General features: G+C 34.7%; 1 protein-coding gene across 1 annotated transcript in view; it reads right to left on the bottom strand.

Moving 5' to 3' along the window:
* Positions 1 to 13,293, bottom strand: part of EYS (eyes shut homolog) — a gene marked incomplete at both ends in the record, with an annotated part of 727,941 nt that overhangs the window by 548,042 nt on the left and 166,606 nt on the right. The window contains one exon of the mRNA XM_083857640.1: positions 2,895 to 3,017. Coding sequence (XP_083713766.1) covers positions 2,895 to 3,017 — 123 coding nt within the window. The remainder of the gene's footprint in view (positions 1 to 2,894; positions 3,018 to 13,293) is intronic.

The following is a 13,293-nucleotide window of genomic DNA, read 5'->3' as shown; positions in this document are numbered from 1 at the left end:
GCAGCAAAAGCTGCAAGCTCCCTGCTGCTCTCAGGACCCACTCCATGTTTTGGGTGTCCCTGTCCTGGTGGCTTTCTTCTCCAGGAGAGAGTTGCTTCCAACATCCACCCCTGCTCCCTGTTGCACATGTGGCACTGCCTCTTCCCAGCTATGTTCTCAGGGAAGGACAAAGATCCACCACTTGTAGAGCACCACAGCCTGGTCCAAGGGGGATTCATCTGAGGGAGCCCTCCTGTTCCATGCTGCCCTTCCATCAGAGCTTCAGTGCATGACACAGATGATCCCAATCAGGATTGATGCTGCCACGTACAGATAGCAAACAGGAAAATAAGCAAACGACCAGACCTAAGACAAATTTGTACCAGACCAGCTAAGATGCTAAAGGTCAACTTTTTTTTGGAAATAGCTTTTAATATGATAGGAAAACAAAGTGTGTTAAAAAAAAACAAAACAAAACAAAACAAAACAAAAAAACTAAAAATCAGTCATATACAATTAGCAGACTTTTTCAAATGCTACCTCCTTGATCAAGTCTCAAAAGATTACAAGGTATAATTGACAGGATGTGAGAGGGTCTGTTGATGAACTTTTTAGCATGTGCTTTCAACAGAGCTAATTATTATCAGCTAACAGCTCTAAAGTACTTTTCTACATTGATTATGCAATTTCTACATTGCTTAAATATTAGGCGGATAACAATTTTACATATATACACATTATGTTTCCTTTAGCCCTTAAATAGCTTTTGAGTGTATCACTGTTACTATACCAATATCTTTGCATGCCATTAATATAAATCTTAAAAGTCAGAAGTATATGGAACACTCTTTTGCCAGTGTTTGCCTTTTGTAGAAGATAGAAGCCCAAATATCCAGTATTTTGCATTGCAGACTCTTTCTAGAGAGACTGAAGTAGTTGTTGGAAAGCTTGGAGAGAGCAGACCTGATGAGATCCACAATGACTGACTGAGTTAATTGTACAAAAAGCATGAGCACAGTCAAAAATATTCAGTGTAATGAGAAGGATCCTTGGCCCTACTTCTAATTCCAGTCAGTAGGCTGGCTTATTTGTTTTCTTCTGGGAGCTGTCCTGCCTCAGAAAAAAAGCCAGTATGAAGTGAGATCGATAGCACATTCGTGATGGAAAGTCTTTCACGTAGGAAATGCAGGAGAAAATTGAGCTTTTTTCATATTAGCCTATTATGCTGTCATGTGAACTTCTATGACTTCAATATAGGCCTCAAGGTATCCATTGAAATCTACTTATAACTCACTTGTAACTTTTTTATTGTCGACAGATCCTGAATCCTTCTTGTCTTGGTATGAACAAGACTGGCAAACTGTTTGCACCAGTATTAATATAGGATGAAGAGTTCCTCCTAAGGAATACATAATCTGTACCAGGCTTCCTTAGTGACACACAGACACATTAATTTGTAGTTCTGCTTCTACAATGGGGGCTCTATCACATCCCAAAATAGTGTTGCTGTATTTTCAAATGAACAGCTTTCCCTGCATTACCCAATTCAAAATGACTGTAAACAAGCCACTGCAGAAAAGTTAGACATTTTCCATTTTGATTCTAGCGGTACAGAAGAAAGCTTTTTAAGCATCTTCTTTTAAATTTTTGCATTAAACTTCTTCTATCTATAGTAACAAATACTTTGTAATCACCTCTGTTATTTTCAAAATTGATTCAAAATAAACATACTATGCAAACTTATGATGGCAAAGCCAGTTACCGAATTAAAAAGGAAAATAAGATCTTTACAGGAAATACATCACATCTCAGTTTTGTGATGCTGAATAATATAGGAATATGTTTGCATGAATCAAGAAAACTCACAGATGTCGGTGGCAATTGCAACTGCTATTACTTTCACAGATTCTAAATCTCTGTATATTGTCCTGCATTCCTTATGTCTCGTCTTCCCACTTTTAACCATTGACAAAATATGAATGAAGAATTTCTAAACTGAGCATCACTGGTGTTACTACCAACCTGAAATGCTCTATTTAAAATTAACTTAATTTTGCCTCCTCATCATTCACTGTTCTGCTTTCTTCTTTGACTCTTCATTTCTCCATAATAGATCTCTTCCATTTTTTTTTTTTTTCCTTTCCTCTCCACTGGTCACATTTTGAGCTCTCTGGACAAATCTGTTTGGCTTTTTATTACAAGATTCAGTAACTGTGTGTGATTTCTTAGATTGCCACTGCTTGTCTTCCTGTCACTACTTATGACTACTGATGATCCATTTGCTTCTCTGAAATCAGCAGCTGAAAATCAGTGTTCAGTTCCTGACATAGTCCTTTAGATGTCACATTTTTGGAGATATTTCATTTTGAGAAAAATTTGGAGACAAATAATTTTGTGATTTCCCCACAATCCTGTTAGCTGCTTCTGGAAGAAAATAGGGACTTCAAGACTCTTCCTGATGCAAGAGCCATTTTCTTAAACCTGTTAGACACACAATTGTGCAACTTACAAGAATTTATCGTAAGGATCCGATGGCATCTTTCTTAAAGAGAACAAAGTGTCATCTTACTAAAATTGTGTTCTTGTTACCATCTCAATCAAGTATGGCTGTGATAAAATCTTCTCAAAAAAAAAAAGGCACCAGCTACCTGCTCACCTATGTTTCATAGACTAGGTATTTTTGAACATTTTTTTTCTTCTGTGCAAAATACAGTTTTGCTTTCCATACACACACTGCTTTCATTTTTATCATATTAGGAGGGAAATTATAGCAGATTTTCAATCTCACAGAACTCTGAGTTGATTTTATTTCTATTAATGCTAAAATCCTGAATGAAGTGCAAATAATTTCAGAAAAGAAAAAAAAAAAATAGTTTAGCTATTTAACATCTTGTCCAAGTTAAAAGAAATCTTACCAGTGAATCCTGGAGGACAGGCACAGCTGTAGTCTGCAACCAGGTCTAAACAAGTTGAATTGCTTTTACAAAAGCCATAAGTGCACTCATCAAAGTTGATTTCACAGTTCAGGCCTTCAAATCCTTGGAAATAAAACCAAAGGTATATGCATTATTTGGCTATATCTGTGCCTTATTTTTCTAAAGCAATGTCTTTAGGTCCCTTGTTTTCAATTTACTCTTGTAAAAAATGATCTTGAATTCTTATGGAAAGATTGTCCTAAAAGATTTTCTGCTCTGTCATTAATAGAAAAATGGGTTTTTTTCTTGTCAAATATACTTTAAAAGCACAAATTTAGGATTCAGTATTTTCATTAATCTAGTTCAACTTTTAGTTGAGCAGAGACTTAAGAATTACTGTATCTGCTGCCATTTTGACAACATTACAGATGAAGTGAAGCTGGGATTTGGATATCTGCTGTCAAAATAAAAATCAACTCTTAAAATCTCTCTTAAAATCAGTTCTCAAATAGTTGCTTTTCTACTTTTTTTAAATTTATTTTGCAGAACCCCAGAATTATCAAGGTTACAAGAGGCTTTCCAGATCATCCAGTCCAACTGACAACCCACTGTCACCACAATCACCCCTGAACCATCTCCCCAAGTGACACATCCAGACACCCCTCGAACACTTCCAGAGATGGTGACTTCACTACCTCCCTGGGCAGTTATTCTGACGTCTGACCACTCTTTCAGTGATTTTTTCTTAGCTATTAATATCTTACCTGAACCTCCCCTGACACAATTTAGGGCCATTTCCTCTCATCCTTTCACTAGAGACATGGCAGAAGAGACAGAGCCCCACCTCAATAAAACCTCCTTTTAGGTAGCTGTAGAAAGCAGTGAGGTTCCCCTGAGCCTCCTCTTCTCCAGACTAAACAACCTCAGTTCTTGTGTTTTAGCAAACTCAGAGGTCCAAAGGTGGTTTTTTTTTTTTGTAGTTGAAACTGCTAGAAAATCTCCTCTCCAATATCTGACATTTCATGCTCTTGTAAATGTATTCTAATTCATGGTCATGCTACAAAATGAGTGTCATTAGTGCTGTCACAGGCCATGGCTGCAGGAAGACCATGACTAATGCTAAACTATCAGTACCCTCAGTGCAAGCCATATTCCTACAATTTCTCAAACTGACCATGGAAACAATTTGCACTGATCCTTAAGTCATAAAACTTTAGAATTACCCTTAATTCATTAATAATGTATAAAAACCAATTCTTATTTGCATTTAAAGTTTAATCAGACCCATGTCTCACAGGTAATACGTAAGCCACGAAATCATCAATGTGTATGCCAAGATTTATTTTTGTATAAGCTGGTCAGGCAGGCTTAAACTGCAAAATGATCTTTTCCAAGGTTAATTTCCAGCTACCTTCCAATATCTCTTTTGGCTTCTAATTTAAGCTAACTAATGACAGAAGTTGTATTTATGAGAATTATTTATGGCAATTTCATCTCTTGTGATGAGTTTCTGAAGTCATCACTACTGGAATGCCTGTATTAATATATAAATGCCTGAAATATTGTCAGCTGTGAAATCAACTACCATGAGTCCATATTTACAAAATATTAGAATTTTAATAATTTTAATAAGATTAAAATAATAAAAATAATAAAACATAGAATGTACTAGGTTATAAATGAAAACCTTGGCTTTCTTTTTAACTAAAAATCCATTTAAAAATATTCATAAGAAAACCTTTTGTGAAAGCGTTTCAGAAAGAAAGCGTAATTTTAAAAGTTACAAAACATTTTAGTTTTTTATTTGACTATTTTTTTTCTGAAATCACTATTTTATTTTGTACAGTACTGATAACAATGAGCAGTGTGCATTTATAAAGAAACAGACCACAGGTGCTGAAAATCATATTTTTTTTGTTGGTGAAAGTTCTAATAGATTTTTAGTATTGGCCTATCAAAGTCATTATGAGCATCATAGTTTGCTGTCCATCAGTCAGAAATCTGCACATTATTCAGGAAGCTAAAAATATTTTTTGTAATTTTATTGATTATATTTTCCATGGAATTCATGTACTGCTCATTTGTACTTTCGCCACTGGTTCAAACTTTGCTAATAGCATTATGTTCTGTCTGAAGAAAGGTAACATTTAGAAACATATCTCTCTCCATTCTTAATTTGTCTCTAATCTTAATGATCATAGTAGTTTTGGTAGACACACTGACTTGGTGGACAAAGATGCCAAGGAGACTTTGGAAAGGAATGAACAACTTTCATAGAAAGTTAGTTTAAACAATGGCTTTGAAGCCTGTCAAGAAGATGTTTTGCAAACTACAGGCACTTTTGAAAATTGTCAAAGATAATAAAAATAAATTATTTTGAACAACTTACCTTCAGGGCAAAAGCAATCATAGCTGTTGACATCATTCTGACAAACAGCACCATTCAAGCAGGGAGCTGAATCACACTCATTCATTTCTGTTTCACAGTACTGGCCTGAAAAACCTACAAAATGAAGTAAGATAAGCTTTGATTTTCTTTGTTATTATGTATGTTGTTAGCATGAAAGTTGTATTTCAAATGGTGTTCTTTAACTAAAACCCAGAGGTCTTATGATCCATATTCCTCTGGAAAAGGAAACTTTAAATCAGAGTTTCTGTATTTTATTTACAAAGAGTTAAATTTTATTCATTTCTAAGTCAGTGTTACAAATACATCTTCACTGATGGAATAAAGCAATAAATGAAGTAGGAAATGCTTCCAGAATGCAAGAAGACATTCATAGCTGTATGAATACAAGGTAGAGATTTTCAAGTGGGTTTTTTTTGTATTAGAGTAATTTTAGTAATTTTGTGATATATTCACAGAATATTTTGGGTTCCACTGACCTTAAATATTAACTAGTTCCAAGCCCTCTTCCAGAGCTTTCCACTAAACCAGGTTGCTCAATACCTTTTGTTAAATTTTGCCACATCGATTTGAGAAAGAGCACATCAATTATATTCTACACACTGTGTCATCCTTATTGCTGTGGAGAGTAACAAAATACAGAGTACAAATACACTGAGGCACAGCAAATGTGCTGCACTAATCAGGTCTCAGGACATGTCAAGTGCATGGCTCAGTTATGGTACATAAGGCTGTTGGGTTTGTTTCTAAAAGAGGGAAATTGCACATAATTAAAACAAAAATCTGAAAACTAATTAAACTTGCATAAGGGAAGACTAGCTCAGTTTTCTGATTTCTTGTAGGTACTTTGAGACACTGTACAGGGCACAGATGCTACAGCACCTGCACTGGGGGCTGCAAGAGAGTCCTGTCAGGAAAGGAACACAGGGATAGAAATTGTTTGGTAGATTTGCAAAGAAAAAAAAAAATGAATTAGGTTTTATTGTGGGAAAACAGGGCAGAATTACCCATTGCCTCTAAGTTACATGCGCTAGACGAAGACAAGATGAATTGATATTTTTGTAAATAGCAACCAAAGGTGCAAGATTTAATCTGAGGTATAATGAAGAATTATTCTAAAGGGCATATAATGTGAATCAAGACCCATATATTTTAATTTGTTTTGATGATACTCAATATCAAAGAAAATTTGGGGGGGGCGGTTTAGAAAATTACTGACGCCAATGAAATGAACCCATACTTTATATATATATATAAAGTATGTATATAAAGTGATTTTATCACAAACAAATTTAAATTACATAGTAGAAAACCTTATCAACAGAGAGATTCTACCAGTACACACATTCATTAGAGGTTGTTACAGAAGTACTCATCATTTTCACGAGCTTCTTAAATTTGTATATATGAATTGTGATTGCATTTAAAATTAAAGACAGGATATAAATTTCCTTGCACAACAACTTCCATATGATAACATGCCATCTTTGCCTTAAGAACACATATTAGTAACCTAAATGTGATTAAAAAAATTCTCAAAAATCAAGATTGCATTTATAGCTGAACTATCACTGCACCCAATAATTTTATTAATAAAGAAGCCTGCTAAACTGTTAGAATCCAGCAAAAAAACAAAGAAAGGAGTTATTACTTCTCAATCTAAAATTTTAAATAATCCTCTAAACAGAAGACACGCCCAGTATTCTGGAATTTAACTGACATGTCAGGAGTATTGGAGTACAGGTACAGAAACTGCATAATGTAAGGAAGAAGAAAATATTCAGCTTCAGATTATAATGCATTTATACTGACAGGAACAGAGATGGTACAGGAAATCACACTGGCAACATTAATTCTGGATTTTCCAGGTATTGAAATCTTAATCACTCTTTTAATATGATTTGTTCGGTGTATGCATACTAGGGGCATTCAAGTATTAACAAGGAAATAATAAATTAATGCAAGAGATACAATAGAACAAACTGTTACACTTTTATGAAATTCCACTGACCTAGATTAATCTGGAAGAGTTAAAGAACAAATCTCATCTACCATATGTTTAAGTGTTCTAAATCTGCATACAGATGATTTGTTTTACATCTGGCCATTCAAGGTTAAGCCATTACTATATCCATGGGGTGAAGAATAGATGGGGAATATCCATAATTCAGTTATCTTGTTTTCTGTAAAACACCCTGCATCTATAATAGGGTTTCATCTAATATTTTTATTTTTTGAGCCTTCAGCTGTGTGAGCCTAGTATTAAAAAGAGCAAAAGCTTCAGAACAAGGAAAGAATAGTCATATTAAAATTATCTTGTACAAGTGTCAGAGTTACTTTTACAGGAGATAAAGCTTTCTTGACAACAGTTTGAAGACTGCTGAACAAATTTCAATAGGAATTAAGAACAAACATATAGCAAAGAGTACATGTATTCCGTTATTTAAAAAACACAAAACAAAACAAAGAAAAAACAACACACCTGTATGATTTGCCCTTGCAGAGAAAAATAAAGACAGATTTGCATATTGACAAACCATACAGTGGGTCTGAATAGAAAACTATGTCCTCTGACAGGATGATTTTATAAAAACTGCAAGTTCAGGCTTGCTGATTTTACTTATGCTACAGCAGGAGATCTCCCAAGCTTTTCTTTCAACCTATTCTAATTTTGCAATGCCCCATGAATTTTTTTTAAAGAGGAAAAGCATCAGAGGGGTTTCTTGCATTCCTGAAATAAAACCACCTTTACTTGTTTTTTCCCGTGGTTTTTTTTTTGTTTGTTTGTTTGTTTGTTTGTTTTTGGTTTTGTTTTTTTTTTTTTTTTTTTTTTTTTTTTGTTTTTTTTTTTTTTTTTTGTTTTTTTTTGTTTTTTGTTTTTTTTTGGTTTTTTTTTGGTTTTTTTTTGGCCATTAGTATTTGTCTTTTCGAGAGGATGTCGTTATGGCACAAATTTATAAAGCCACATCAAAACAAAGGGCATAGCAACAGCATTTGGATACCTCCCACTGATAAAAAGCTGCCATGACAGGACAAAGAGCTCTGTTCCAAGAAAGATGCTAAACATACCTGTTACCATGGGTAGCACAGGGACAATTATTGTTTCATTTATATCTCTAGGCCTGAGAAATCTCTGCTTACATTTGTGATTTTCAGGACTTACAGCTCGAGTGAGAAGAATAGCAAGATTTATAGCTCAAATATAAGGAAAAATTATGAGTTTGTGGAAGCAGTTGTAAGAAAATACTACATATCATATACTCAAAATTAGCCACGGTGAAAGTGCATTAGAGGTAATATAAAAGGATTTAAGGAGGTGTTTTTAAATGTCATTCTTTCATTTGGGTTTCTGCTTTCCTTTCTTATTGGGGTTGTTCTGGGTTTTTTTTTTAGAGATGTCTTACTCTATTTTATCTAACAGATTTTATACTGAAATCAATATAAAATATTCTTGATCAATTCACTGTCAGAGAAATAGAATGGACAAATGATGTTAAAAAATAATAATAGTACATCTAGACTCTAATAACCAGATGGACACTTTTCTGTGCAAGAAACTGTGTAAGAAATTCTCATGCAAGAAACTGTGACATTCTCATTGCTCATCAGGTGCACAACACAGATGTCATTTTTTTCCAGATAAATATCTCAGGGGACGTGGAGCATTTTTAATTTCTTTTAAATAATTCAACAGTCAAATAACGAATTCACATATCCTTAGATTTCTAAGTCCATTTAAATTAGCTCTCCTTATAAGCAAACTATTCAGGACAAAATTTTACAGTAGTAAAAACCCAAACATAAGTTTACAAATAGTTTGAAGATTAATTTTAAATCTAAGTAACAAATAGCTCATAGCATGTAGCATTTGAATTAAGTTGAATGTTAATTTTTGCCTCTTGCTGGAAAATTCTGCATAAATTCTATCATGTAAAGAAGTAATGGAAGTTCCCTAGTTTTCCATCATTTATAGAGGCAAAGTTGCTGAGTATGAATCCCAGTGAAACTGGTTGAATTGACATTCCTGAAATTTGGCAACAATTCATCAAAATTGAAATCCTTAGTGTGACTATCAGAGGGGAAAAAAGTATAAGCTTAAATCATAAATATTAGCAGACAGTAGATAACTGGGGATTTGTGTGTGGGTAAACATCTCAAGCAGAAATCTGCAACTTTTTAGCTGCACTATCATGTGGCCTTACTGAAAACTTTGATAATACAATGACCAAATAAAGGTTGCATGTATTGAATCTTCCAGTTAAGATGCCATAAGACCATCATCCATTTAATCATATGTTTAGACTGAGAGAACTAGGGAGGGCAGTCCAAGCTGTCAGAGAGAGTTGCTGCTGGACAACAGTAGCTCCTTCAAAAAAAAAGTGGTGTAGAGAACAGGGGTGGTAAGAAAGAAGTTGAAGATCGCAGGAACCTGGAGATCAGAGAGGTATGTAGGAAAAAAAAAAAAAAAAAAAAAAAAAAAAAAAAAAAAAAAGAGAGAGAGAAGCCAGGGTATGTGGGAAGACAGAGATAGTGCTAAAGGCAATCCTGCCTCTGATATTTTGCAGCTGTGTTAATTACCAAAGAGTGGGAACAGCCTTGCCCTCACAGCTGAGTGTGATAAAAGAGTGAGTGAGCTGGTAGAGAGTCAGTTGGGGTCTGCTGGCTGTGCTGTGAGGAGGAAGGGACAGAAGGTGGTGTGAGGGACAGATAAGGTAAGAACCACTGTACGAGGGACAAACAGAGTTAGGGGGCTGTGCCAGGGACAGGAAGCAGTGAGCTGGGGCTGCAGAAGGAAGAAGAGAAGAAGGGAAAGAGCCAGAGCTGTGGCTGTGGGGAGCTGCCCATAGGATTGATATGTAGGAAAGTTGTTAAAGACTTCTGCATGGTAGAAATGCTGATACTTGAGGCCCTCTGAAGGTTTTATTGAAGCACTCTGAGTGCAGTGGCCATGTCGACTATGACGAGGGTATGCACAGGGGCTGTGGTTGGTAATGCTCAAGCCTAGTAACTTTGAGCAGCAGCTCAGCATGATGCAGCTTGTCTTTCTGCATGTGCTTCTCACAAAATCAAACCATGGCAGACATAGCACTGAAAGTAAGTGGGATAACCAATTACAGTAAGGGCTCTTCTCAGGATTGTTTGTAAATAAACCCCATTATCCAGATTTGTTGTGGGCAGACATTTGCATTGTTGCCCATGATTGTGGCTGGACTGGCACCAAACATGTAATTTTGAATAGGCTCAAAAAATGTGGCTTTCCTCAACATAGAATGTTGCTTTACTTGCAATGAAAAAGGAGGATACTAGATAATACACTTCTCTTAAGCGCTCTTAGATGTGTCATTAATATATCAAATATATTTTGTTTGCTAAGTACTCAAAGATAGTCCAGCTCATTATCATACCTTTCTGGTACAAAAAGATGCTGCTTTCTAGTTGCATGATTAAAATGGGAGCTTTTATTAAATAAAGATTTGATCTTAGAGCCAAACAACTTGAGTCAGTGTAATTTTTTTCTCTTACAGAAGCAGGATAATAAATTTCTCTTCCATTTAGGATTTCAGTGAACTGGTCTGCAACTATGGTCAGGATAAAAACAGGAAAAAAAATTGGAAAATTAATATCCAAAAATTTTAAAAAATTAAGTAAATGTCCTCTGAGGGGAGCAGCTGAGCTGTATTTAATTTGAGAAATTAAATAATCATAAGTAAAAAAATCCTGTTTAGAGTATATATATAAAATAGCTTGAAAATCATGGCAAGCTAAAATACAAAAGAAAAAAGAATACTGTTTCAAAATTTAGTAATGGGGTCATAAAATGTTGGTATGATCAATCTGAGATGGCTAAACAAAGAAAATGGCTAATTGCTACAATTGCTTGCTATTGAAAAATGCTTTCCCCTCCCATTCATGAATAAATGAGTAATCTGGTTTTACAGAGCCACTGAGTATGGGCAATGAGGTCGTTATTTTTCACAGCACTCAAGATGTACAGTCACCATTTCCTGAAACAGAGGATTTTAACAATGATGTGACAGTTTAATGCAAGACCGTGGAGACCAACCGCTTTCGGTGCTGTTACAAGGTGAGATAACCATGACAAAATGATTTCTGTATGTGTCTATAGGGAGCCCATTATGAGTCTATCATTCTGGCACTACAGTGTGAAATTACGATGAGAAAAAAAAGAAGTCATTCAAATTTGTACTGCATGACAATGATGCTCCAGCATGAGTTAATGATATATAGCTATTGAAATTCAAGCCTCTTTTTCACTGTATACTGAATAAAACTACCAAACCACAAAGTTTTTATTTACATGTGGTGCAAGAGAACTGGATATAAAATAAATTATTAGAATTACCTTCAATTAATCTCTACTAATTGTAAAAACTCTGTTTTTAGGCTGAATCAACGTGTTTCTTTGCAAATTTACCCACAACAGACATTGACTTTGTACAGATAAAATATACAAACAAAACCACATAACTAAAAATCTATTTGTGCCCCCATAATCTAAAAAAATAGGATATATTCTTCCCATTGGTAGTATAAGGTTAAACTGATTTCTGAGGTAGCAGGGCCCAAGAACAGGACGTTGGCTTCACTGCAACCAGGACATTAATTTCATATTTTTTTTTTTAACCAAACCAAGTATAACTTTGCCTAGGTAATGGGGAGCGGGGGCGGGGGGGGGGTGATTGTGATTCTTAGTAAAATACATAGGCCTTGGGAATAAAAGTTAGATAGGTCAGGTGGATCTGTACCTGTATAATCATCATGATAAATGACATTATTGTTAATTGTAACATTAGTTTGATAAACAAATATGATCATTCTCTTAAACCAGAACCTTAAACCAAATATCGAGAATCAATTGTTACAGGTTTATGCTTGGGTAGAATCAATGAAACAATGGGGTTTAATGATTAACATGTATCCTTATGTAACAAGAAAAGTATAAAACTGTGTCATTTTTTGACTTCGATGGAGTTGGATTTGGGTGCGTCCAAGACCCCCCCAGCTCCCAGAGCTCTCAATAAAGCACTGCATGCAATCATTTCATGATTGTGGGTTTTTCCTACATTAACACCATTTACTCAGACTTCCATTTGCTTTCTCCAATCCAATTACTCTTACACATCTCCAGTTTGGAGTTCTTTATTTGAAGTAATTTTAAGCTTGCTCTTTCAGGTGTAATAATATATATATTTATGTATATATTTTCTAATACCTCATTATGTCCCCTTTGTCATCAGTGATTTTCTTTAAAGAACCGTTAATTCCTTACTCAAAGACTATTTTCTTTTTTCTCAGTCAACATTATAGGCAGTTAATATTTTAATAGGCATATTTTTTCTAAGGACTTTCAATTAATAAATGTGCTTCATGCTACTTCTAAATTGTGAATTTTATTGGTCACTCCTTTGTCCTTTTCCATTTTTCTAAAGTTCATTTTAAATTGCACCTCTTTGCATAATTCACGTTTGGTCAATTTTTTTTTTTCTGATGTCTTTTCTTTAGTGAAATACTATCTTGAATGTCTTTATTTACTGAACAAAAATGAAGAAAGTGGTAAGAAGTCTGTCTGCTCAAGATAAATGTACACAGCTTGAAAACCTCATTTACCATTGTTTCATATCGCTTGTGCCAGCTAATAAAGTAACTTTCTGACATTGTCTGCAAGGATTCTTTTTTCCACAATAGGTATGGGAATATGGCAGAAAGTGATGACATTTTAAAAGCCAATACTTCTGTGTTTTGTTAGTTGTGTAGTTGAAATTTTTCATTTAAAATGTGAGCTTAATGCTGGTAAAAACATCAAATGAGCATTGTCCTAAAATACAAGCACAAGTACAATGATATCCTGCAGGTATCCTAAACATCGTGACTCATTCAGGCTTTAGAGGGACCTCTTTGAAAGTTAAAATTAATTTCATTTTCCAATATCTATTATATTTTACTATTGAAGCTATCTAGTGGGAAAGCATG

This window comes from Zosterops lateralis (genome assembly GCF_965231275.1).
Source record: "Zosterops lateralis genome assembly, chromosome: 3".
NCBI lineage: Eukaryota > Metazoa > Chordata > Aves > Passeriformes > Zosteropidae > Zosterops > Zosterops lateralis.
The sequence above is the reverse complement of the archived record's forward strand: the minus strand, read 5'-3'. Positions and strand labels throughout refer to the sequence as shown.